Source organism: Ammospiza nelsoni, chromosome 4 (assembly GCF_027579445.1).
Source record: "Ammospiza nelsoni isolate bAmmNel1 chromosome 4, bAmmNel1.pri, whole genome shotgun sequence".
NCBI classification, from domain to species: domain Eukaryota; kingdom Metazoa; phylum Chordata; class Aves; order Passeriformes; family Passerellidae; genus Ammospiza; species Ammospiza nelsoni.
The window spans coordinates 54,056,745-54,078,968 of record NC_080636.1 but is presented as its reverse complement, the minus strand read 5'-3'; the positions used below and the strand labels follow the sequence as shown (position 1 = coordinate 54,078,968).

General features: G+C 38.3%; 1 protein-coding gene across 1 annotated transcript in view; it reads left to right on the top strand.

Moving 5' to 3' along the window:
- Nucleotides 1-22,224, top strand: part of ARHGAP10 (Rho GTPase activating protein 10) — a 139,614-nt gene that overhangs the window by 60,288 nt on the left and 57,102 nt on the right. Inside the window, exons 7-14 of the mRNA XM_059470893.1 lie at nucleotides 1,846-1,950; nucleotides 5,515-5,644; nucleotides 6,933-7,039; nucleotides 8,680-8,774; nucleotides 11,545-11,626; nucleotides 12,661-12,703; nucleotides 14,006-14,071; nucleotides 20,350-20,424. Of these exons, the coding sequence (XP_059326876.1) occupies nucleotides 1,846-1,950; nucleotides 5,515-5,644; nucleotides 6,933-7,039; nucleotides 8,680-8,774; nucleotides 11,545-11,626; nucleotides 12,661-12,703; nucleotides 14,006-14,071; nucleotides 20,350-20,424 (703 nt within the window). The remainder of the gene's footprint in view (nucleotides 1-1,845; nucleotides 1,951-5,514; nucleotides 5,645-6,932; nucleotides 7,040-8,679; nucleotides 8,775-11,544; nucleotides 11,627-12,660; nucleotides 12,704-14,005; nucleotides 14,072-20,349; nucleotides 20,425-22,224) is intronic.

Below are 22,224 nucleotides of genomic sequence, written 5' to 3'. Positions count from 1 at the left end.
ATTTAACCAAGCATGTCAAACCTTACCTCAGTAATAAGAACTGATTTGGAGCCACTGATGTTGATTTTCAGAAAATGTGTGAAACCTTTTATGGTACTGCAAAAACCTCAATTCACACTGTGAGACAGAGTAGAGGAATCAAAAAGATGTTGGTGTCAAGATTCTTGCCTTGAGTTTTCTAACCAATGCAATGTAATTGCTGACTAATGCAAGGAATCTAATTTTAATTATGAAGGCTGGGCTTAGAGGCCTGCTAGTAAATAATTGCAGATATAAATCAATTAGGAGGGTGCTGCTGGGTAAGAAGCCCATTCCTGGGTAGCCTGATATGTTTAATTTCACTTGCAGTTGAATCTGTGCAGAAAGCAAGGGGTTTAATTTGATTTTGGTGGCTATGCTGTATGCACTGATGAGACTTTCTTAAATCTATGAGAAGAACTTATTCAGAAATTTTTCTGAAATGTGCAGTAGCTTGGTATTTTAAATACAAATGTATCAAACAACAAGAGAACAGTAAGTGTAATACTGAGAATAAATGGAGGATGGATTGTAGAAGCAACTTCCATTCTCTCATGCTCTGAAGTCTGTGCTTTTGGGCCAAGTTTGTCCTTTTATTCTGATACAACTGCTTTAATATAATAATGAAAGAAAAGTTTAAAATGACCCTAATCAAAATAGCTGGTCATTAAGCAGTTATTAAGAACTGTCTATTCTAATAGAGATAATTTCTGTGTGAAAAAAATTGCTGAAATACTTAAGGGGCAATAAATTGCTGCAATTATATTAGCATTGTTTAAAGAAAGGCAAAATGATGTGAAAAGAGGGGTTGTGTGGCATTTTTCTAGTGTAGATATGCTGGCTTTTTCTTTTTTTGAAAAATATTTTTGTAACCCTTAATAGTTTTGCATTTGATTATTGTGTTTCAGACTGTTTGAAGTTTCCTCAGAGCCAGACTAGAAAAATGAATCTTCAAATTATGATCTTGCAACATGTCCCTTTCTCATTTCTGAAAGCTCCTTCTGGATGGGGCTGTATTTTGCCTAATTTGTACTTGAAGTTTACACTACACTAGAAAGCTTTGTACCGAATTCTTACTTCCTTTGCCCTTAATACTTAAAATTTATGGGTTTTTTGCATTTGTTGAAAATGCTTTATTTGCAATATGACTTCAGACTTTTATTAGATACATTGCTCTTTTATGTCTCACTTGCTTTGTTCCAGCAACCTGAACTAAACAGGAGAGTTAGACAGGATTACACCTCATGCTACTTCCAGTGTAGTATAACTTGTTTGTTCTTTTAAATTGAAATACTGAAGCAAGCATATGCTAAGTGGGTCACTTGCTGGTTCTGACGCAAAGTCAGATCTGTGCACAAGAAGCAGCAATGGCCAAAGCTTCCTTCTTGCAGCAAACCAGATGGCTGATGTGACAGTCATCTGCACGTGGTCATGAGCAGAGAGAGGAATGACCAGGGAAATGGTGACGAAAGGACAGAATGCTCATTACCTCCTTGTGCACAAATATGTGCTCCAGACATCATTGGTATCAGAGCAGTTGTAGGAAAAAGTTACATGGGAAAGTTTGGGAACATGGGATATAATTTCCTATGGTCAAATGGAAAGTAGAGATCAGTTGTGAAATTCCAGACAGGACCATCCAGAATGTCTGTATACATAGATCATCGTTTAGATTTAAATAGTACTCATAAAGTGTAGGCATTAATGGAAATTTATTTTAAAATAATATTTATGTAATCTATTTTTTAAAAAAAAGCCTATGTGCAGCAATTGTATTGAAGAAAAGGGGAGTTTTTTTGTTTTAACAAGTATTTTTTTTTATTTCAGATGCTATCATTTTTTCAGGGTTTGTGCACTTTCTATCACCAGGGATATGAGCTTGCTAAAGACTTCAACCATTACAAAACGGCCTTGCAGATAAATATACAAAATGTAAGTTGAGTCTACTTTTGTGAGTAAAATCACTTGGTGAAGTTGCTGCATGTGCACTATCTGTATTGCCAACGCTTAAGAGTTCCATGTGAGTGCATTGCCTGTGAATTTTGGGGATATGGTGCCATCTTCTGGATAACCAACCACATCACTGAACAAATCATCACTAATTCCAGTGAGTTCTTTGTAAGTTCTAATAATACTGTAAAAAACAAGCATGAAGTAAAAGGCCTCCACTCCTTATTTAGTTTTTTTTTTGGAGATAGAAATAATGCAAGGATTACTTAAAATGAATTAAGTCTGTTAAAAATGCATAAAACACTGGATAATTCAGAGTATGGTAAATGAAAGATGAAGTTTTCAGTGTTTTGGGTGTACTTTGGAATTGAGTATGTGGTGGTCATGTGGAGGGTCATTTCCCTGTGGGGTACATTATCCATAACTAAGAAAAGGGAAGAAAACCAGCTGGTCATAGCAGTGTGGAGTTTGTCTTGCAGCAGCCCTTTCAAACAAGAACATCCCTGTTGGTTTGGGGTACAGAATTGTGTAAGGAGACTTGGTGTTGGCACCCATGGTGTATTTGACAAAATGATCTGTTCCTTCAAGGACAGGTAAATGGGGCCACCAATAGTTTAGTGTGCCCTCATCCCAAATCTCCCCGTGTGATGTGGACTGGGAGAGCAGGAAACAAGGTAAAGGCTGGAGCAGTGGGACTGACAGAGTTACTGGTCAGATGGTCTGTTTGCTTCTTTGAGATTTATGAAGAATAAATCTTGCTCAGAGGAACTTGGGTGTGCCAGAGGCCTCTTGGTAGGAAGCACACCACACACCTTACTGCCAGCAATCAGTTCCTGGTGGTGCATTTGTTTTGTTGACCTCTGAGGGCATCTGGATTTAAGACACAGAAACTGCTTCTTGGAGAGGACAGTCTGTTTTTAGAAATGGCTTAGCTGGCAGGGAGGCGGAAGGGAGGATTACAGTTGCTGTAATGCATAGTGACGTGATTCATATGCCACCATACCATTCCTTTCATTTTCTTCCTGTATGTTCAAGTGTCAAGTTTCCTTTTGAGCTGTTATTTGGTTTGAGAAAGGGACCTGGTTAGTGGTAACTTTGTAAGCAGACATTTGTTGCAGAAGTCAGTGCTTGTGGCTAAAATGTTAGGCCAGACTTGCTTCTTCTGTGTGCTTAACAGAGTGAGGAGCAGCTTAGAGGGGAACTGATGCCAGCTGAAACATGAGAGGGAAACTCTGGTACAGTTTTGAAGAGCTGGGTTTCAGAATACAGATGGAAAAGAGCCAGAGCAGTGATCTGAAGAAGTGATGAGCAGTAATTAAGTAAGCTAATCTCAGCAGCTGCATTTTCAATTGACTGAATGGCAGCACCTATGCCCCACCAGATTCTGAAGAGCTTGAGCTTTGCAGCTCAAGTTTTATGGACAGATAGAGGCCATAGAGAGAAGTCAGAACAAGGCTCAACAACTATCTAAGGTAAGAGGAGAACAGAAGGAAGCATTTGAAAATGCTGTGAGAGGACACATTCTCCTCTGTGCTGAAGATCAACAAGACATCCCAAAGGAAAAATGAACTGGGGTCTGCCTGTGGTACAGCTGAGCTGCTGGCAGAACACTGGATTGATGGGTTAGAAATTGAAGGGTACAAGATGCAGTAGAGATAGCCTAGCTGGAAATGGTGAGTGATTTAAGAGTTGCCAGTATAGCTGTAGTAGTTGCCTTTCCTTTCATTCAGGTTGTCTTTACTGTGAGAATTGTCCTATGAATTTCCTCTCCACACCATACCACAAACCCTGCCTTCCTCTCACTGCCCATCTCCCCCCCTCAAATGAAGGAAAGAAAAAGCCTTGTAGCCCAAGCTCTAGAAAACTGATTCTTCCCAAAGTTGTGCTATCCTGTAGGCTTGTCCTGGGGAAAAGATAAAACAGGTGAGGCCGCATTTTCAGAAAAATAAAGGTGCTTTCAGAAAGCAAAAAGACACATCTGGAACTATGTGCTTTCCTCAAAACACATGTACCAGCTTGGATTTTAAAGTATTTTTCAGTGTTTTCAGCTTGGACATGTGCATATGTAGAGAAAACCAGTTATTACCATGATTGTTGTGGTTTTGTTTGCTCATTTACCACTTACCAGTGTTTTTCAGACTAAACCAAAGAGTTTCCTGTGTCAGATGTGAGCTACTCTGTTGTTTTGTGTAGTCCTGTCATGTAATTTGTGGGTGGCATGGTTTTACTTTCTGATTGTTTTTGCTAATATTCTGATAAATATTTCTCTTCCTGCTGCTTGCAGACTTTGGAATAAGTGACATTCAGGAATAAAAATCAACTGGACTTCCAAGTTTTTTTAGGTTGTTTTTGCATGCTTCTTCTTGTGTGTGGTCAAAACATTTGGCACATATATAGTCTCAGTCTGTATACACTGTTGATGACCTTCCTTTCACTTTTTTCCTCAATTACCACAGAAAATTCTCTACTTCCTGTCAACAAGTAAGAGTCTCATGAATTAAGCCAATATATGTAGTAATATTTTGCACTCAGTATTTCACTTCTCTCTGAACAGATCAGTGGATTGTTTCAAAACCTACTCTGGCAGTCTTAGTGTGCTTTCCACAGTCACAGCAGCTGATATCTAAATCTCACATTGATTTTGAAGAATACCAGAAAACTTGGAGAGTGAACACATATATGGGAATCATGCTTTAAGACTAAATGTCCTAAAATAGCCTGGATCATTGTCTCTTTTTGTAGTTATTTGTGGGGGGTTGGCCCTGGCTGGATGCCAGAGGCCTGCTGCTCTGTGTTCTCTCTAAAGCTGTTCTGTCATTGCCCTCCTTAGCTGGAGAGTTTGTGGATCAAGAACAGGACAGGGAAACCAACTACAGACCAATTAGAGGCAAAACAGACTTGACTGGGAGAATTCAGCTTAATTTATTACCACATTAGGGTAGGGTAATGAGAAATAGAACCCAAATCTTAAACACACTTTTCCATCAGCCTTCCCTTCTTCCCTCAGTGGTGCAGGAGAATGAGGGTTATAGTCAGTTCAGCACACGATTCCTCTACTGCTAATTCCCCTTCAGGGGGAAGACTCCTGACACTCTTCCCCTGCTCCAGCATGGGGTCTGTCTCACTTCAGACAGTCCTCCCTGGACTTATCCAATGTCCACAGGCACTCCAGGGGAACCTCAGCTCTGGCACCTGGAGCATCTCCTGCCCCTCTGCACACTGGCCTTGGTGTCTGCAGAGCTGTTCCTCTCACATGCTCTCGCTCCATTCCCTGGCTGCGTTTGGCATTGTGTGGTTCTTCCCTCTTAAATATGTTATCCCAGAGGCTCTACCATGGCCACTGATGGGCTCAGCCTTGGCCAATGGCTGCTCTGTCTTGGAGCTGTCTGGCACTGGCTCCATGGGACAGGGAGGAAGCTTCTGTCACCTTCTCACAGAGGCCCTCTCTGTAGCCTTGCTGTGCAAGCCCAGTACATGACTCCTATCAGCCAGGAAAAGTCTTTTTCCCACTCTCCTTACCAAAGAGTTTTTGCTGTCTCGTTTTAGACACGAAATCGTTTTGAAGGAACAAGGTCAGAGGTAGAGGAGCTCATGAACAAGATCAGAAGAAATCCTCAGGAACATAAAAGAGCAAATCACTTCACGATGGAAGGCTACCTCTACGTACAGGAAAAAAGTAAGGGGTATTTTGTATTCCACAGTGCCCATATTGGGCATATGGGCAAGTCTTGCCTCTACATGTAGCATGATGATGATGCAAAGAATTTACTGTTGATTAAAGAGTCATCTAAGTATATTTTTCAAAGTTTTTAACAGCATTGTTACTCTGGCTCATAAAAAGAATATTGAGCTGAACATGTGGCAGTTTTTAGTAAAAGTGTCTGAATTCAGGGAAGTTTTGTTTGACCAAAGAATGGATTTCATCTTATTTTTAGTTCCTCACTAATGACCCCCCCCCCAGAACTGTCAAACATTTGTTGTCAGCCAGCAAGATGAGTTGTCAAGTTAGCCTCTGAAAATTTGGCTTGTTGAATATGATAAAATTGAGTGTCATTTCCTTGATTCATTGATACACTTTCATTACCTAATTGTGATGATAGGGTCAAATAAAGCAGACTATATGTTAGGTAGCTGGTGTTAAAATTCTTGCTGTGAAGGTGCATGTTGCATAAATCATATCCTGTCAACACTTCAAACAATTATAAATCTTTCTCACACTAGTAGAAACGCCAAGCAAGATGCAGAGCTCTTGTTGCTCAAGGAATGACAATTTATTATAATTTATTATTTATTTTAAAACATTTTGCATAAATCATGTTTTCGAGATGTTTGCCCTTATAGAGTGAAAAGATTCATTTGCAGACCTGTTTTCTAGGAGAAGTTAAGTAATAGAAGTGCAGAGATACAAAGGGTCAGAATCCAAGTTTGAACAGTTAGCATTATGATGCAAATCTCAGCAATACTATTTGCAGTAGAGCAGGGCTCTAAAGGAAGTGTTTTCTGTCTAGGGTACGCACTGATTATAGGAGAGAGTTCTGGTGTGATCAGACCTTAATCATGAGATTGTTTAGAACTTGTAACAGATGTGTGGTAATCTGTGGTTATTTACCTTCAACTTACCAGGTATAAATTTAGCTTTCTGTGTTCTTCTAAATAAAGTCTCAAGGGGGTATTTGCTGTATAGGGAAAAATTATTTTATCTGTAGTAGAGAGAGAAAGATACATTAATAATTCTTTCCATTTGTCATTAAGCATAAGAGTGAAGTACAACATGTATTGCATTTTAGAATAATAAGCAGTGGTTAACATGAGTATGATGTATGATGTATAATATTGTTAATTTGTACCTTTGCTTTAAATACTGCATTAGTAGGAATTAACTAGGGCTCTTAAATATCATTTTAGAAAGCAGAATGGAGAAACTGGAAAAAGTACATACTATTTATTGCTTTTGTGTTATGTAGGGCCTGCTCCCTTTGGTTCCAGTTGGGTGAAGCACTATTGCATGTACAGGAAAGAGACAAAGAAGTTTTCCATGATCCCATTTGAACACAGATCAGGAGGGAAACTTGTATGTATATTTATGTATTCTACTCTTACACTTGTCCTGTATTAAGATCAGAAAATGTGTCAGATAAGATTTGTCAAGTACTTTTCCCCTCTACCCTCCTTGCCCCTTTTTTGAATCTTTCCTTCAGCAATTCAGTCTGCCATTAAAGGACATTAACCTAAAGTAGTGGACATTAACCTTCTATTAAGTTATTAATAGAATTCTCCAGACTTTTCAGTTGCATCCTTTTAGGAGAGAAGAGGACCTGGCACAGATAACATGGAATGTTTCACCATTTAGAATCTTGTTTATGAGGTCCTTAACTTTCTAAAATATAAATCAGGAAAATATAACAGACCTAGAAATTTCTTTATTAAATTACTCAGAGTTTTCTTTTGGAGATTTAAATACTAGAAGTAGAAATAGAAAAGTGGATAGGAATATAGTTTGTACTGATAACTGAATGTAATTTCACCTATCTTTAAAAGCATCTGAAATATTCAAGACCCAAGACTTTGTTTATCTTTAAATGGCTAAACTACTGAAATAGTTGGGAATTTATTACTTTTAAATATGACACATAAAATGAATGTATTGATAGGGATAAAATGCATTTTGTCGCAAAGAAAAATGATATCTGAATCTGGAAACTAAGGCTTGAGTCAATATGCCTGTAAATGCATGCCCTGCCTTCAAATTTGGTTAGGAGATCATATTGTTGGAATTTTATCAAGTTATTATATCCTATTAGCTTCAGCAGAGGAGACATGACTTTCATAATTTTGAGGAGTCTGTGTATTTACGAATATATTGAATTTGGAAGAATCTTTCAAAAGCTTTGGAAAACCTGATGTACTGAAAATAAGTGGTATTTGGTTTCCTTAATCACTTCAGTACTTCTATTAATTTTTTATCCTAATTTGCTGTAGTTGTAATAAGCCATTTTAGCTTGCATAGCATGTAGTATGTGTGACTGAGCATTCAGCATTCTAAAATACCTATGAAGCCATTTCTGCTGTATTAAAAGATCTCCCATTTGGAAATCCCTGCAGTTACTCCTTTAGTGGCACCCTTCTATGTCTGGAGATGCTGAATAAGACAAGAAATAATTAAAATGTGCAGTTAATCCTGATTTAATCTGGTACAACTCAGGCAGCATTCACAGATGAGTTTGATTCCTGGGTAAGATAAGATCCTGGTGTTGGTCTCGAAGAAAGAGAGAATTGGTTCTGTAAGATATGTTACAGATGGTAAAGAACACTTCCTTTGTTCTCATTGGTGTAGCTTTTACTATGGCCTTTATATGGAAATCACTGTGGCTGACATAAAATGGGAAAAAGCTCTTTGATTGTTTCTATTGTAACCAGTGCAAAATATTTTTGTTAGTTTAACTTACTGTGGTGTTGGGTCATTCTGTAAAGTACCAGCTGAAGGGGACTGAATATTTTTAGATTTATGTCCCAGAAATGACCATAGTATTTATGTTATTGTGTAGAAAAGTGAACTGCAAACATGGGCGGATTCTTTTGCAAGTGTCAGTTTTCAGTATAGCTTTTGCATTTAATATAAATTTACCTAACTTGCCTTGTACAGCTGGCTTACTGGAGCTTATAAAAACTTCCAAGAACTGGGTCAAGCTTATAAAAATTTTCTTTTCACAGGGTGATGCGGAACTCTTTGTCCTTGCATATTGTACCAAAAGAAATGCAGATACAATAGACAGGCGATTCTGTTTTGACTTAGAAGCTTCAGACAGGTAAGCTTGTGAAGCACCCTAGGAAAAGCTCTTTTAAGTAGTAATTAAAACTGCTGCAAAATTGCTGTTGTCTTTTCTTCTGATTTCTTCAATCCTCAGTCAGAGTTCCAATGGGAATGGTCACTGGAGGAGCAGGCAAGCACTGCCATGGCTCACTGGGTTTTACCTCACCTGTGTGTTGCAAAAACAGAGAGGAACTGAAATGAAATCTAGACATTGCCTGAGCTCACGCTAAAGAAAAGCACAGAGATAGTTAAGAGGAACTATTAAGAGTTATCATAGTGAAGAAACATGGCTTAAATTGAAGTACATAGAGCTGTAGTGAAAGACTGACTGCAGTAATAATTTATGTAGTCATGACCACATTGTATCACATTCCTCTGTTCCAAAATCATGGGTTGCTGAGGAGATATGCTGGATTTTGAGATTGAAATAAAGTTGTTGGGATTTTGAAGATTCTTGTGCCTGGTATCATCATCCACTGTTTCTTGAGTGTTGTTGCCACTGTCTTTTTGAAGCACCACTTGTTGCTCTATTTCTTAAGAAAAGACTTGCTAATCTTTTTCTCTAAAAGACCTCAAAATTTGATAAGCATTGTCTTTCAACAGTGTTCTAGTCTTCCTTCATTTATGAAGATGAGGGTATTCAGCTTCATAAGGTATTCTGAATAAATTAGGCCATGGTAATGCTACATTCTTTTGGTACAGAAATGGATCGTATCTGGAATTAAATGTTAGATATAAATTAGTGAATTGCTGCTGAGATTTTGCATCCACCCCCTCTGAGCTGCTTTGAATCTATATGTTTGCTCCTTATTTACACCAATTAACCACATGCTAACTTATAATATAGTAGGTCTTCAAGTTTTATGGGCTTTTGGTTTTTTTTTTTTTTTTTTTTTTTTTTTTTGTTTTTTTGTTTTTTTGTTTTTTTGTATTTTTTTGCATCAGATTCTTAGTGTTTTTCACTTCAAAAGCAGCAGGGCTAATGCTCTCAGGTCCCCCTGTCCTGTGATTGCTCATGATCTGCAGATATGTTTGTGATTATGTGATCAAACTTTAATCAGAATCTATGCTGAGCTTGTGTGACCAGTCAGACTGGCCAGAGGCATGTTCATTACTACAACAAGCCATGGGTAAAGGGATGTGAAACTCCCACTGCAGCAGCAAACTTCTAGCCCACGTGGCAGATGAGAAGATGCTCATTTACAGCTCAGATGATGTTTTTTGTCACTCTACAGCATGGTTTGAACTTGAATGTTTGAGTTGAGGAGGATGTGGTTTATTTATTCTAATGCTGTGTCCCAACAGTATGAAAGGAAGTAAAGATTTGCACTCCAGACATCAGCTCCTCTTGGGTCAGTGTATTGATTGGTCAGTAGGGATAACAGATTTCAAACTGAGTCTGATAAAACTGCTAAAAAGTAGCGTGAGAAATGTCAGTCTGTCCCCCTCTGTGTGTCATGTGCTCAGTGGGGTATCTGGAGTTAATACAGAGATGGATGGAGAGCAGGGTTTCCTTGATCCTGCAAAACACTTTTTCATTCTCTTCTCTGGTAAAAGGGGGAACAATCTAGTTCCTCTTTCTGTCTTGATATAATAGACACAATTTGATCTGCTGTGACCTTGATATCAGACATTTTTCTTTTAATAATATATGTGTGTAGTACTGAGATGTTCCCATGGAGATTAGTTCTGTGCTGCAGGCCATTAGCTTGTTTCCTTGGTATCAGTTCAGGGCACACTTATCCCTCAGCCTGTCCAAGTTAAAAAATAGCACAGGGATTGACAGCTGGCATGGGCTTTTCTTCGGTATTGTGCTTTGGAAGGAGAAAAGGTTGTAAAATTTTAGGGAAGACTTTTAGGTAGCGAACATTCAGCCTTGTGTGTGACTTGGGCATAACTTCGAGCTAGCTTAAAATTTGCATATTTTTCTTTCAAAAGGAATGCTGAGATGGCTGTATTTTCTTTAAATTCTGATATTTATGGCTCTCAGGGTGCTAAGATTCTGGTTAAATCTCTGGGAAGTGATACTTTTTTTCTGTTTCTAGTACTCTCCATCATGTTTACTTGAAGGTGACTTGAAGCAAATGTAGGGAAATTTAAATCTTAAGGAGAGAGCAGAGGTCTTCTAGGATAGGAAAAAGTTATTTTATTGATAAAGAGCATTATCCTTCTAAAATACTACCTAGATTTAATTTTTTTCCAGTATAGGACAATGAGAGGAGGTTTTGTTTCCTTTGACTTTATTTTGAAGACAAATAAATGATATTTCATGCAGCACATGTTGAGTTTGATGTATTGCTTCTAGGTTGATACTCTGATACCTTGAGAACTGTAATTTAGTGAAAAGAACTGAATGGTTGCAAACTATGATCATTGTTGGTACTTTAAAGATGAAGATCATATGTTGAGTTAACAAATCCCATTTTTCATCTAACAACAGTGCGAGTCCAAGTTTATTTACAATTCACAAAATTCAGTAACTCCAGCAAGTGTTGGAATCAGCAGGTGATCAACAATGAGCTATTTGAAATAGTTTGCAGATTACATTAATTTTCCTTTTCCTTCTGTTTCCCCTATTTCTTACTGCATGTATCACTTCTATACCTTTTATTTTCAAGACCGTCAGTGTTCAGTTATTAAGCAAAAGAAAATGAACCCTGACTTTTAGGACAATGGAATTTTGCTTGTAGTTGGAAATAGAATTTGAAAACCAATTTTTAATTGTTGATGAATGCAGTTACCTTCTGTTGTTGGTACATTTGCAGGCCTGGAGTTCCTGTGACCATGCAGGCATTTTCTGAGGAAGACAGGAAGCTGTGGATGGAAGCCTTGGATGGAAAAGAAGCTGTAAGCATAATTTTTAAAATATTTTATTATAGTGTAGTGGGGAATTCTCTCACCCTCTGCTTTCTGATCCCATTTATACTTTAATAAACTGGCATTATGTAGTTTGCAAAATGATAGATTCAATGAATAAAGGATAAAAGTGAAATAAAACTCAGGAGAGATGAGTAACTTGGTAAAGCTCAGTGTAGATAACTGCTAATGCTGATATGAGAATTTTTCATTGTAATGACAGCATCAATTTTTACAAATGGTTTCCCATCCCAATGATAATGTTGGTGTTGTAGAAAATGTCTAGCATGTTCACTTAGTCTTATGCTGACATGCTGCATTCCAGTGGCAAAACTAGCATGAGTGAGTTACATGGTGTTATTATTTTATTCTTTACAACCAGATCAAAAAGTTCTTGTCAATGGGACCTAAGGTTGTACATGAATTTACTTAATTTCTGCCTCTCATCAGGAAGCAAGTCTGAAATGTTGAATTGAAACACACTATTTATTATAATGATAAATTACAATGATAAATATATTGGTCTTGTGGGCCAGGAATGATGGGGTTTTCTAGACAAAGACACAGTCACGTGTCTGCCCCTGTAGCTGTTTGATTGACCTCATTGTTACACTGATCTGGTTTCATTTGCAGAGGTGTTTATTACCATGACAGGTTGGCTGAGCTGCACTCCCCAATAAGTTGAAAACTTTTGGGAAACTCAAACTGGAACATAAGTCCCAGGAATCATCACATTCTTAATAATTTAAATGACCTTGAAACTGGGGGAATTTAACCTGGAGAGAAACATAGGAAGATGGAGCACATAAATCCCAGTTATCTGGCTACAGCCAGTTCAGGGGCTGTATCTGTTCTGAGGGGGGCACAGACCTCTGGTCCTGCTGTGAGAGCTTCTGGCGGTGCTGTGCTCTGGCTGTAATCAGCTGTATTTGTGCCTACTGAGCATTGAGATTCAGAGTATCTTCTTTTCCTGGTTTCATGAAAGTCTTTAAAATAATTTGTCTTTTTTACTCTTTTTGTGTTAGCTTCTTGTCAACTTGAATAAAGCGAATGCAAAGCGAGAGGGAAGTAAGTATTTGAATTAGCATTAAGGCTGATTTTGTTAATGTTTTAAAATTGAGAAAGACAAAGATAATTTGGGTTTTTTTCCCCTTTTGGAACTTTTTTCCCCTTAATCATTTTGCTTTTAAATATTGAGTTTTGAATATTACTTGTAATTTTTGTAATTACAAGCAATTAATTAGTTTTTTAATGAATAGGTTTTCGTACTAACTCAGTACATATTGTATAGGACTGGACATAAGCAGTCTGATTGGTTTGCCAATTTGCTTCATACCTGAAATTGATTCAAGGGTGAATTTTTATGTAAATGCATCACAATTTCTTAATCCAGATTGTGTGTACATTTCTGTTAGAATGTGAAGGTATGGTTTTAAAAACAGCTGCAGCTGAAGATAAAGATCAGCAAAAAAGCTGAATTTTTACATTTAAAATATAAACCAAAATATGGAAGTAGAAAAGATGGCTTTCTTTACACAACATTAGCTTTCTTCTGTTGGTGAAGTGTAAGAGTGAAAACAGGTATCCTTCTTTGATTATGAGGCAATTTATGCTTGCTTTTTTAAAACCTTGAAATTGCTGATTCAAGCTGGATCCTAGTGTTATTAATACAAATTTTTCCTCAGATTTGTCTTTTTATGGTACAAGACCAGGTCCCCAGGAGCAAGAAGGCCAGATGTTTGGGGGAAGGGCAGTTTTGCAACATAAGCTTTTAAATGAAGTTTTGATGTGAAGAAAAAGAGTAAGATAGGAACAACAAAGGAATGCTGGAGCTCAGCTGTTGTCCTGTTCATGCATCTGCTTTCATGTAGTCAGATCATTAACTGCTGTGAAATGATATACATGTGTCCTGTATCTTTAGTGTGGGAATTTCTTTGGCTGAGGGTAGGACTCAGTAAAAGCCCTGCTGTTGATAATTATGTTTTTTCATCATAAGTACTTCCTTGTCCCATTTGGTGAACTCTCTCAGATGTTGTCGATGTTGCAGTAAGTACTGTTAAATTCCATCTTGCATCTGCCAACAACATGTGTAACTAATCAGAGATCCCATTCTTCAAAGGATGCTGCTGTGAACAGATTCACTGAAGCCACTATCACCAGAACAAGCCTTTCCTTCAGCTAGGCAGGCTCGTGAAGGAGAAAAGCAGAATTTCTCTATAAAAAGTGATGTATTCTTCCAGTTTCAGAATATTTATAGTTTTGCCTCAAAAGTACAAGCTTTATGATTAAGTCCAGCCTTATTTTCAGTGAAAGACATAATTGTAATGGTGCTTTTAAAGTCTTCAACCCTTTTTATTGTTTCTTTTGTAGGTGCACAGTTGGATAAGATAGGGTTCACCATCATCAAAAAGTGCATCAGTGCTGTTGAAACACGAGGTAATGGTCAACCCAACCTGTTTGTGAAGAGGGTGAAGCAGATGGTCTGCTGAAGAAGGTGGTAAAGCCTCCTGTAGATCTCTAGGAAAGACTTTACCATGGAAGACCTTTCACTGATTACACCGACCAAGACAGGAGTCTGTCCTTTTATGCATGGCTTTCTTTCAAGAAATGTGTTTGTGAGCCAGAAGTGCTCACAAGAGGGGAATGGCACTTCTCTTGACAAAGGGAGCCAGTTTTTGTGCACAAAAGCTGAGAGAAACCTGTTGTGTTTTGTAAGCATTGCCTGCACCTTTGCTTTGCTGTTCAAACAGAGTAATTTATTTCAGTGTTTCATTTCTGTTCAGTCTCTTAAGGCAGAAGAAGAGGAGCTGAGCAGGCAGGTGAATAACAAAAAGTGTTGAAGTACTTTTCATGGACTTAGTTTCACCCCAGGGCCAAAGATGCTGTCAGGATTTATTGTTGCATATACTCATTGTACTTCCAGAATTGGAGATGGAGGAGAGGTCGGTGTGCAGACAGTATTCAAGAGGTATTTGGGATTGATTTTGGAGAGGCTCGGCTGAAGTGTGTGCTGACCAGCCACGCTGAGGCTCACTGCATTTTACATGGCATTGTGTGGAGAAACAGCTTGTTTGGTGGTGGTTTTTAAAAAAAGAGGGGAAGGCCTGAAAGTAGGTGAGGTTACTGTATATTTCTCAGTTTGTTAAAAGAGATGTTATAATTTCTCTGTGTGCATTTTTGTTTTCTTCTAAATTGTTGACTTTCCCTCCTACTCCCAAAGGAAGGACAGAATTTTTCGCAAACTGGATCTTTTTATTTTTCTGGAGGTCTGGCATTGCACAGGGCAGAATACTTAAATCTTTCTGTGTATCACAGTCCAGCTTAAATAAGATGAACAGAAGAGCAGGTTCATGCTTGCTGTCAGTGCAGCATCTTACTGAAAAACAGTGTTTTCCATGCATACACTTACTATACAATATTATTAGGAACACAAGCAGCAAAACTTAAAGTTTTGCATTTAAACAGCAAGAGATATCTGAAGTCCTTTTTCTCTTAGACCTTTTTGTATCAGTCCTGTCTGATGCATTAAAGATGTTATTCCAGATTAAGCCTTATTCTATCTGGTGTTATATTTGTTCATTCTGTTCTTTTGAATATTTTTTCAGATAAGTTTGCCTGTCTCATCACTTTAAAATTTCAGTTACTGGCATTTACAATCTGAATATTTGAGCTGGGAAACATTGCAGATAAAGCTGGCATCCTACAGATAAGTTGTCTTCACTGCAAAACCCTGTCTCAGTATAGTCTGGATCTTCTCTTTACAGTAAATGAAGCAGATTTAATAAGAAGGGTGGCATGTGCTCATGTAATAAAAGGCTAATTTTGGCCTAAAGTACAGTTACAGGCTACCTTACAATACCTCATGAATTCTCCTTACTATAAACAGTGTGGAATATGCTATATTTCTGTATTTTGATTTATTATTTATATCTATGTTTCAAATAGTTTTCTTTGTGGATTGATTATTTTTTTATTTTTCTGATACCCTACAAGAAAAGTGAAACAAGAACACAACTGTGGAAAAAATGTGAACACTTTCTTCATGAAATGGTTCTTTGGAAAAATGGTTTTTGTTGCCTATTTTTTTCCCTCTCAGGGCTGTGGGTGGATAGGTTAAACTGAATGGAGGTTTAAGTTCACTCTGTCCTTTATGCCTTGATTTAGAGGCATGTAAGATGATGCAAAGTATTTGTGTAACTCTCTTGTTCAAGACAAATTATGAGCTTTCATGGAGTAGCAGCACTTCTCCCCGTAGTGGGGTCTGCCCTGAAACATACTTGGGGAAGAATTAAAGTTCCCCAAGTCTATGCACACTTGGCACCTTTGCTGCCCTGTGTACACAGAATCTGTAAGGTTTGCAGTCAGTAGAATGGTAGTTATTACCAATGAAAAAGACTTGGGTCTATTAATTTTGTTTCAGAGAGTACTCAAGAAAGAAAATACATCACTTTTCAATTAATATTTCTCATCCTGGGGTTCCAAGGATATATTTAGGTAAGGTGCTACCTCCCAGGAACTCAACAATCTACTTAGTTTGGTTTCACTGCACTTGCTTTTTCCATTACGTTTCAAGCAGTCGTTGATGATTTTCTGTTTACTGATTCTGAACTTAACGTCAACTGCATTTAAAAAACAAAACAAGTAAACAACTCCAAAACAAAGCAAAAAACCTCTGAAGGACCTTCTGCTGATGTCTGCTGTGCTAAACAAATGGAGGGCCAGGAGAGCATTCACTTGTTTGTCTCAAAAGAGTTTGGACACATAGTTGTATGGTGAAGAAAATCCATCTCTCAAGTGGCAGAATTTTCTACCTGTACTTTTCCTTGAAAACCATCTTTACTTGGTTATTTTACTTTAATGATAACACATCAAAAGCAAGTTATATTCAGCAGGAGAAAACAGGACAGATGCTTCTTCAGAGACTGTGCTTGTGTGCCATGTTTTTATCTCTTTTAATCATAATGGGTGTGAGGTTGGCGTGGGTGGGAAGAGAGGACAGTCTAGTGTGGGTGGAAACTGAGAATAGTCTTGTCATGTCACAGCAGAAGTAGTCTGGTATTCAGAGAGAGAAGAGCATAACGGAGATATTGAACATAAACTTGTCAATGGCTGGATCATTTTTTTTCTCAGTTATGTTCCCTTTTATAAAGCCAAGAAGGGAATTATTTGCTCTGAATGAATAGAAGCACAAAAATCAGTGTCTTGGTTAAAATGCACGTGAGCTTCTGATTCAGCATTGCCTTACAAGAGATTGGCTATGCTTCTCTGGTAGGACATGCTGAGGCATCAGGATATGCATCCCATCTCTCACATGCTGAGCGCTGTGCTGGTTGGATGTGCATCTGTGTTTTGTCTTGGAGAGAGCGTTTTGGGATTCTCTTTGGAGTATTTCATTTATTATTCTCTGCTGGGAATGATAGAACGGGCTAGGTGTTTATAGAAACATCAAAGAGCTGCATGCCCCACTAGTAAAGGCTCTGTGCGTGTTTTGGTGTGCAAGTAGCTGGTTGTACCTTCTGAGGGGATGTGATGGGTAAAGTTTGCCAGAGCGGTATTTGTCTTGAGCTTAGTACTGGTGGAGCTGCCAACCTGAGCTGCAGAGAGAGATGGCAGCATTGAGCTGCATGACCAGGCTGGCTGCTCCTCAGGCAGAAAGTACATGGTGAAGAGGGAGTAGAAAACCTTTGCAAGTGACATAAAACCCTCTGTCATTACCTTGAATTCAGAGTGTCACTTGTATGGCTGTTTCTGTGCCATGAATTTTGGTATAAAAATTTGTATTTGCAGCTATATTGCAAGCCTGTGTCAGCCTCATGTACAATGCCAGTCACAAAATAAACTTGCCTACTCTGTACCTTGCTTACAATAGGATAAATTACTGTCTTGCTTTCAATACCTTATATTTTTAAGCATGCCTCACAAGCTGTGTCCCTGTGCCAAATTCTGTATCAGGCAGCCAAACATCTTGAGATAATGTAAATATGAAGGAAGTTGTGCTGCGGGGCTTTACCGTTCCAGGTTGCCAATAGTGGTTGAGCCGGCAGACACAGCGTCTGAACCCTTCAGCATTTCAGGCAGTGGGGAGCTGTTCCTTGCAGTGAGTCATCCTGTCAATTGTGTTCTGTAAATGCCAAGCATTATCAGTGTTGGATGTGCTGAAGATCTGAAATGTGCAGATTAAATCAGAAGTAGGACTGTTTCAAACCAGGTTTGTATATTTTAAATAAAACATAATTTGAAAGTATGGTTAAAGGTATCATCTCCAACTATGTTGAAATATTAATGCCTCTTTGCACTCCTTGATGTCTGCTAGCAATTAGCTATGCTTTTTTCAGGTTGATGAATTTGAAACTGATCAATTATCTGATGATCTCTATCATAGGCTTATGATTATTGTGGAGGATTGTCATAGTTTCAATATTGCCATTTTCCAGAGGCTTCTGCATTATCCTGTCTGTTTTAATACTGAGGAATAGGTTTTGTGGTTTGACCTTGATTATTTCGAAGCCTGTAAAGGTATGTTTGGGGTCAGCACAGTTGGTTCCCCCCAGTTTTAATCTCAGGAACACAGGAAATCACAAATCAACTTCTGAGATGAGCAAAAGATGAGTGTGACAGTATTTCCTCAGATTTTTTAATCTTGCATATGATGCAGAAGGCTTGTTCTGTGGTACTGAAAGTAGTAGAAGACATTGTATAAAAAAAGTATGATGCATTTTGACAAAGCTTGGTGTTAGTTTTGTACCAGAATTTTCCTGGACACCTCTGAGAAGTTTGAAGCAAAACTATTTGCTGCTCTCAGGACAGATTTGTAGTGCATTCTTGTTTGGAGTATATCAAGGACTATATTGCTGAGGTTTTTTTTAGTGTCTCCAAGTGGTGCATAGCATGCTATCATACTTGTTCTAGGGATCATTGGAAACCTTACTTGGTTGTGATGATAACTTCCTATTTTGAGAAAAACAGTGTTGTGGCCCCATAGCTGCTTTGGTTTAATTCAGTTCACTCTTTTGTGCACAGCTGAACTGCAAGCATACTCCTGAGTTGTGTGTTTGGATGAGCACAGATAAAATAAAGGAGATCTGGCTTATTCTGTTAATTTGAGCCAGCTCTGGACCTGGCATCTAGCTCAAGGCTCAGCACCATTCCAGCAGTGCCTGCATCCTGGGAGGATAAAAGGGCCAGTTTTACCCAGGTGGGGCAAGCAAGGGAAGGAGCAGCTGCAGCCCTGGGACAGGGGAAGGAGCAGTGCTGGCAGGGAGGAGTTCAGCAGGCTCAGGAATCTGGGATGGCCAAGGAGGCTGCAGACTGAGGAAGAGGAAGGCGAGAGAGGAGAGAGAAAAGATGCAGCAAGGCTAGGCAGGAGGAGGAGGTAGAAAATGCCAAGTTCCCTCTACCATATTGAGAATTATTGCTGTGTATTATGGCTCTGTCTGACAGTAATTCATTAAAAGGCTAATGATTTTTACATACTTCATCTAATATTTATTTGGGAAGAAACTTTTTCTCATATGACTGGTTTTAATTTTCCTTCTCTCTGTTGGAACAGCTTGGTATTGAAGCTGGGAATTCTCCACAATTCTTCCTTTGTTGAAGGATATTTTGAATAAGAATACCACATAATCTGTTATTTGAAAAGATTTCCTTGGAGTAGAAACAGCAATTTTGTGGCATTTCTACTCTTCCAGGCCAGTGTGACTATGAAGGTAGATTGTGTTTGTAGATGGCTGCTTATTATGAGGCCTCTCAAACATCTGTGTATTGTAGTATTTTACCTCCCACTGTCTAGGCTCTGAAACAATGCAGCAGACATAGACTACCTTATTTTGCCCTTTTTCTTCCCTGCCTCTTCTCTCCCTCTCTTTTTTTTTTTTTTTTTTTTTCCAATTTATATTCACAATTTTACTTCCCTGGGGATAAAACTGAGTGATGTAATGGAAAGCAAAAGCAGGAGGAGAAAAGGGATGGAGAAGTGAATGTACGTGAGATGATGGAAGGGCACAGAGAATGCCAGGAAAGTGGTCCAGTGTCCATATAGAATGGGAGTAGGGGACTGAAAATACTGTGTTGGTTATGGCTCCTCTGTTCATCCCAAGAAAAACTGTTCAGTAGCTTTTGGTGGTGCCTCTGGATGTAACTCCAATGTGGACCACAGTGGGTTGGAATGAGGCCTTGTATCTTAAATGGAAAGCATTTATAAACTTGAAAAAGTGCTGATTTTGAGGACTGGGAATAGGCTAAGGTTTTTCTTCATCCAAAGTGTTTAAGTCACTGCACATTGGGGGGGGGGGCGGGGGGGAAGAAATGTTAAAGTTATTGAAGAAATCTTAATTTAGCATTGTGTGTTCAGTTCCTACATTATTAGAATGTGGCTGTTGATGTACCCAAAGTGCAATTTAAAAGATTTGAAATTAGTCAGTAGTTTGTTTATTTATTTATTTATTTTCAAGTAAAGCTTTGTCCCTGTTTGCTTCTTCTCTCAGTTTCGGAAGTGGAATTGAGGTACATGAAATCTTTATCAAAATATAACATGAACTTACCTTAAAAGCAGAGTAACAAAACGATTCTTTATTTATAATGTTGTTCTTGGAACTTTTAATACTATGTAGTCTCTCTGTCTTTGAAGATAATTTCTTGCCTGAGGCAAAAATTTTAATGCTGAATTTGACTGTGGTTGATCTCGTGATTTTTTTTTTCTGTTTTTTACATAATAGGTATAAATGACCAAGGATTGTACAGAGTTGTGGGGGTGAGTTCAAAGGTCCAGAGACTTCTGAGTTTGTTGATGGGTATGCCTCTATTTTACAACTATTTTTTCAATATTTTATTTCATGTTGTTTTACTGTCAATATTTAGTTTTTAAAGCACCTTCCAGTAGTTTGCTCTAGTCCATGCAAATAATCACCGCATCATTGTAAGTTTCCCTACTTTAAAAAGACCTGGATTAGTTGGAATGAACAAATTAAGAACTGCTATGAGACATATGTAGGAGCAAAGATTGTGCTTTGTGCAAGGTTGGTGGAAGTGGAATTAAAGCAGCCTAAGTTGAAGGATCTGATCAGAAAATTCAAAATACCAAAGTATTTGGTATGTTTGAAGCTGGTTGCTTCATTGTTTGAAGTTTCCACCTTCCTTCTCCCATGTCTGGAATGTACCAGTGTACACACCCATGTATCTGTAGTTAATCACTGTGCAAAATAAGAGTTACTTTAAACCTACTGTTAAAGAGTTATTTGGTTAAAGAGGAGGGATATGATATCTGTATTAATAATAACTGTGTGTCGAGGCAGGAGACAGATGGAGAAAGGATTTGGTTTTGTAAACTTAAACATCTTAGGCTCTTTTATACCCAGTTAGCTAAAATAATTTGCAGAATTTTTTTTCTCCTTTTTCTTTCTGGAAATTGTGATGCATCTTTAATTCCAGTGGCTGGAGTTCTCTTGCCACTCTGCTGTCCCTGGGGGTTGGGAAAAAGAGAGAAATATGAATATGGCACCTGGATGAAGTCCCTCATCTCTCACCAAAGTAGTAGCCATGACTGCAGAATGTGCCATGTTCCCCCATTTCTTGTCCTGAGCACTGACAGTACATGCAGTCAGACAAGACCACTGGGATTAGTTCATTTTTATAGAGCTTCCAAACCTGTCACTTGACAGCAAAGGTCTGATTCTCAGGGATTCATTGGTATGCAAAGAAGCTTGTTTGCAGTTTGCACCAGGCTCTTCTCCAGAACCATGCATGCTCCATCTGTGCTGATAACACAGTGTTCTTTGGCACTGCAAACTGAAGGAAGCCAGAAAGTGAATTCATTTCATTACCCCAGACATTATGTGAATGACAAAGCGCTTTTATATTATATGCTGCTGTCAGTTCAGTGCCACCTGTAAGACTTTTTCTTTTCCTTCCTTTATTTTTTCAAACAGCCTGTCTCCTCAGAAATGATAAGACATCTTGAGACTTGAGGACCTGCATGTCGTATCAATCTGTCATAATGACCTTGCTAAATATTAATTTATGATGTCTTACTTTAATCAATATTAACAGCACCCTGAAGTACTCCATTAGTAAACCTTTAAAGTATTACAGAAAAAAGGCTCTTTTTGGAAATACAAACTGGGATTAATAAAAATGACTGATCTATAACAGATTTTCATAGTTGTTTATCTGTGTTGGGGTTAGCCTCAGTAAGCAATAACCATCTTTAGCCATTGACCATGGGAAGAATGACGTGCTGTCACTCAGAGAGCCTTGATTAAATGTGTTTGATATCACAAGATGCTTTTCAGTTTTGTTCTTGCTGGCTTAGCTTGGGCGTGCAGGTCTGGCAGGCAGATTTTCCTTGCTGCCATTATTGGTATCCAAATTAAATAGACTCAGGTTGCCAGTGGCTCAGTAGCAGCTGGAAGAGTTTACTGGGGATTCCAGCATCTGCTTTTAGTTACTTTTTAGAATCAGGAACACTTTTTGTCATTCCCAAGTTTCATATATTTATTTGACAAAGGAAGAATACAGTGGTATCAAGATGAGGCAAAATACTGAACAGGAAGAAGGGTGCAGGCAGGTGCTCTTTTCTGATGATTTGTTGAAAG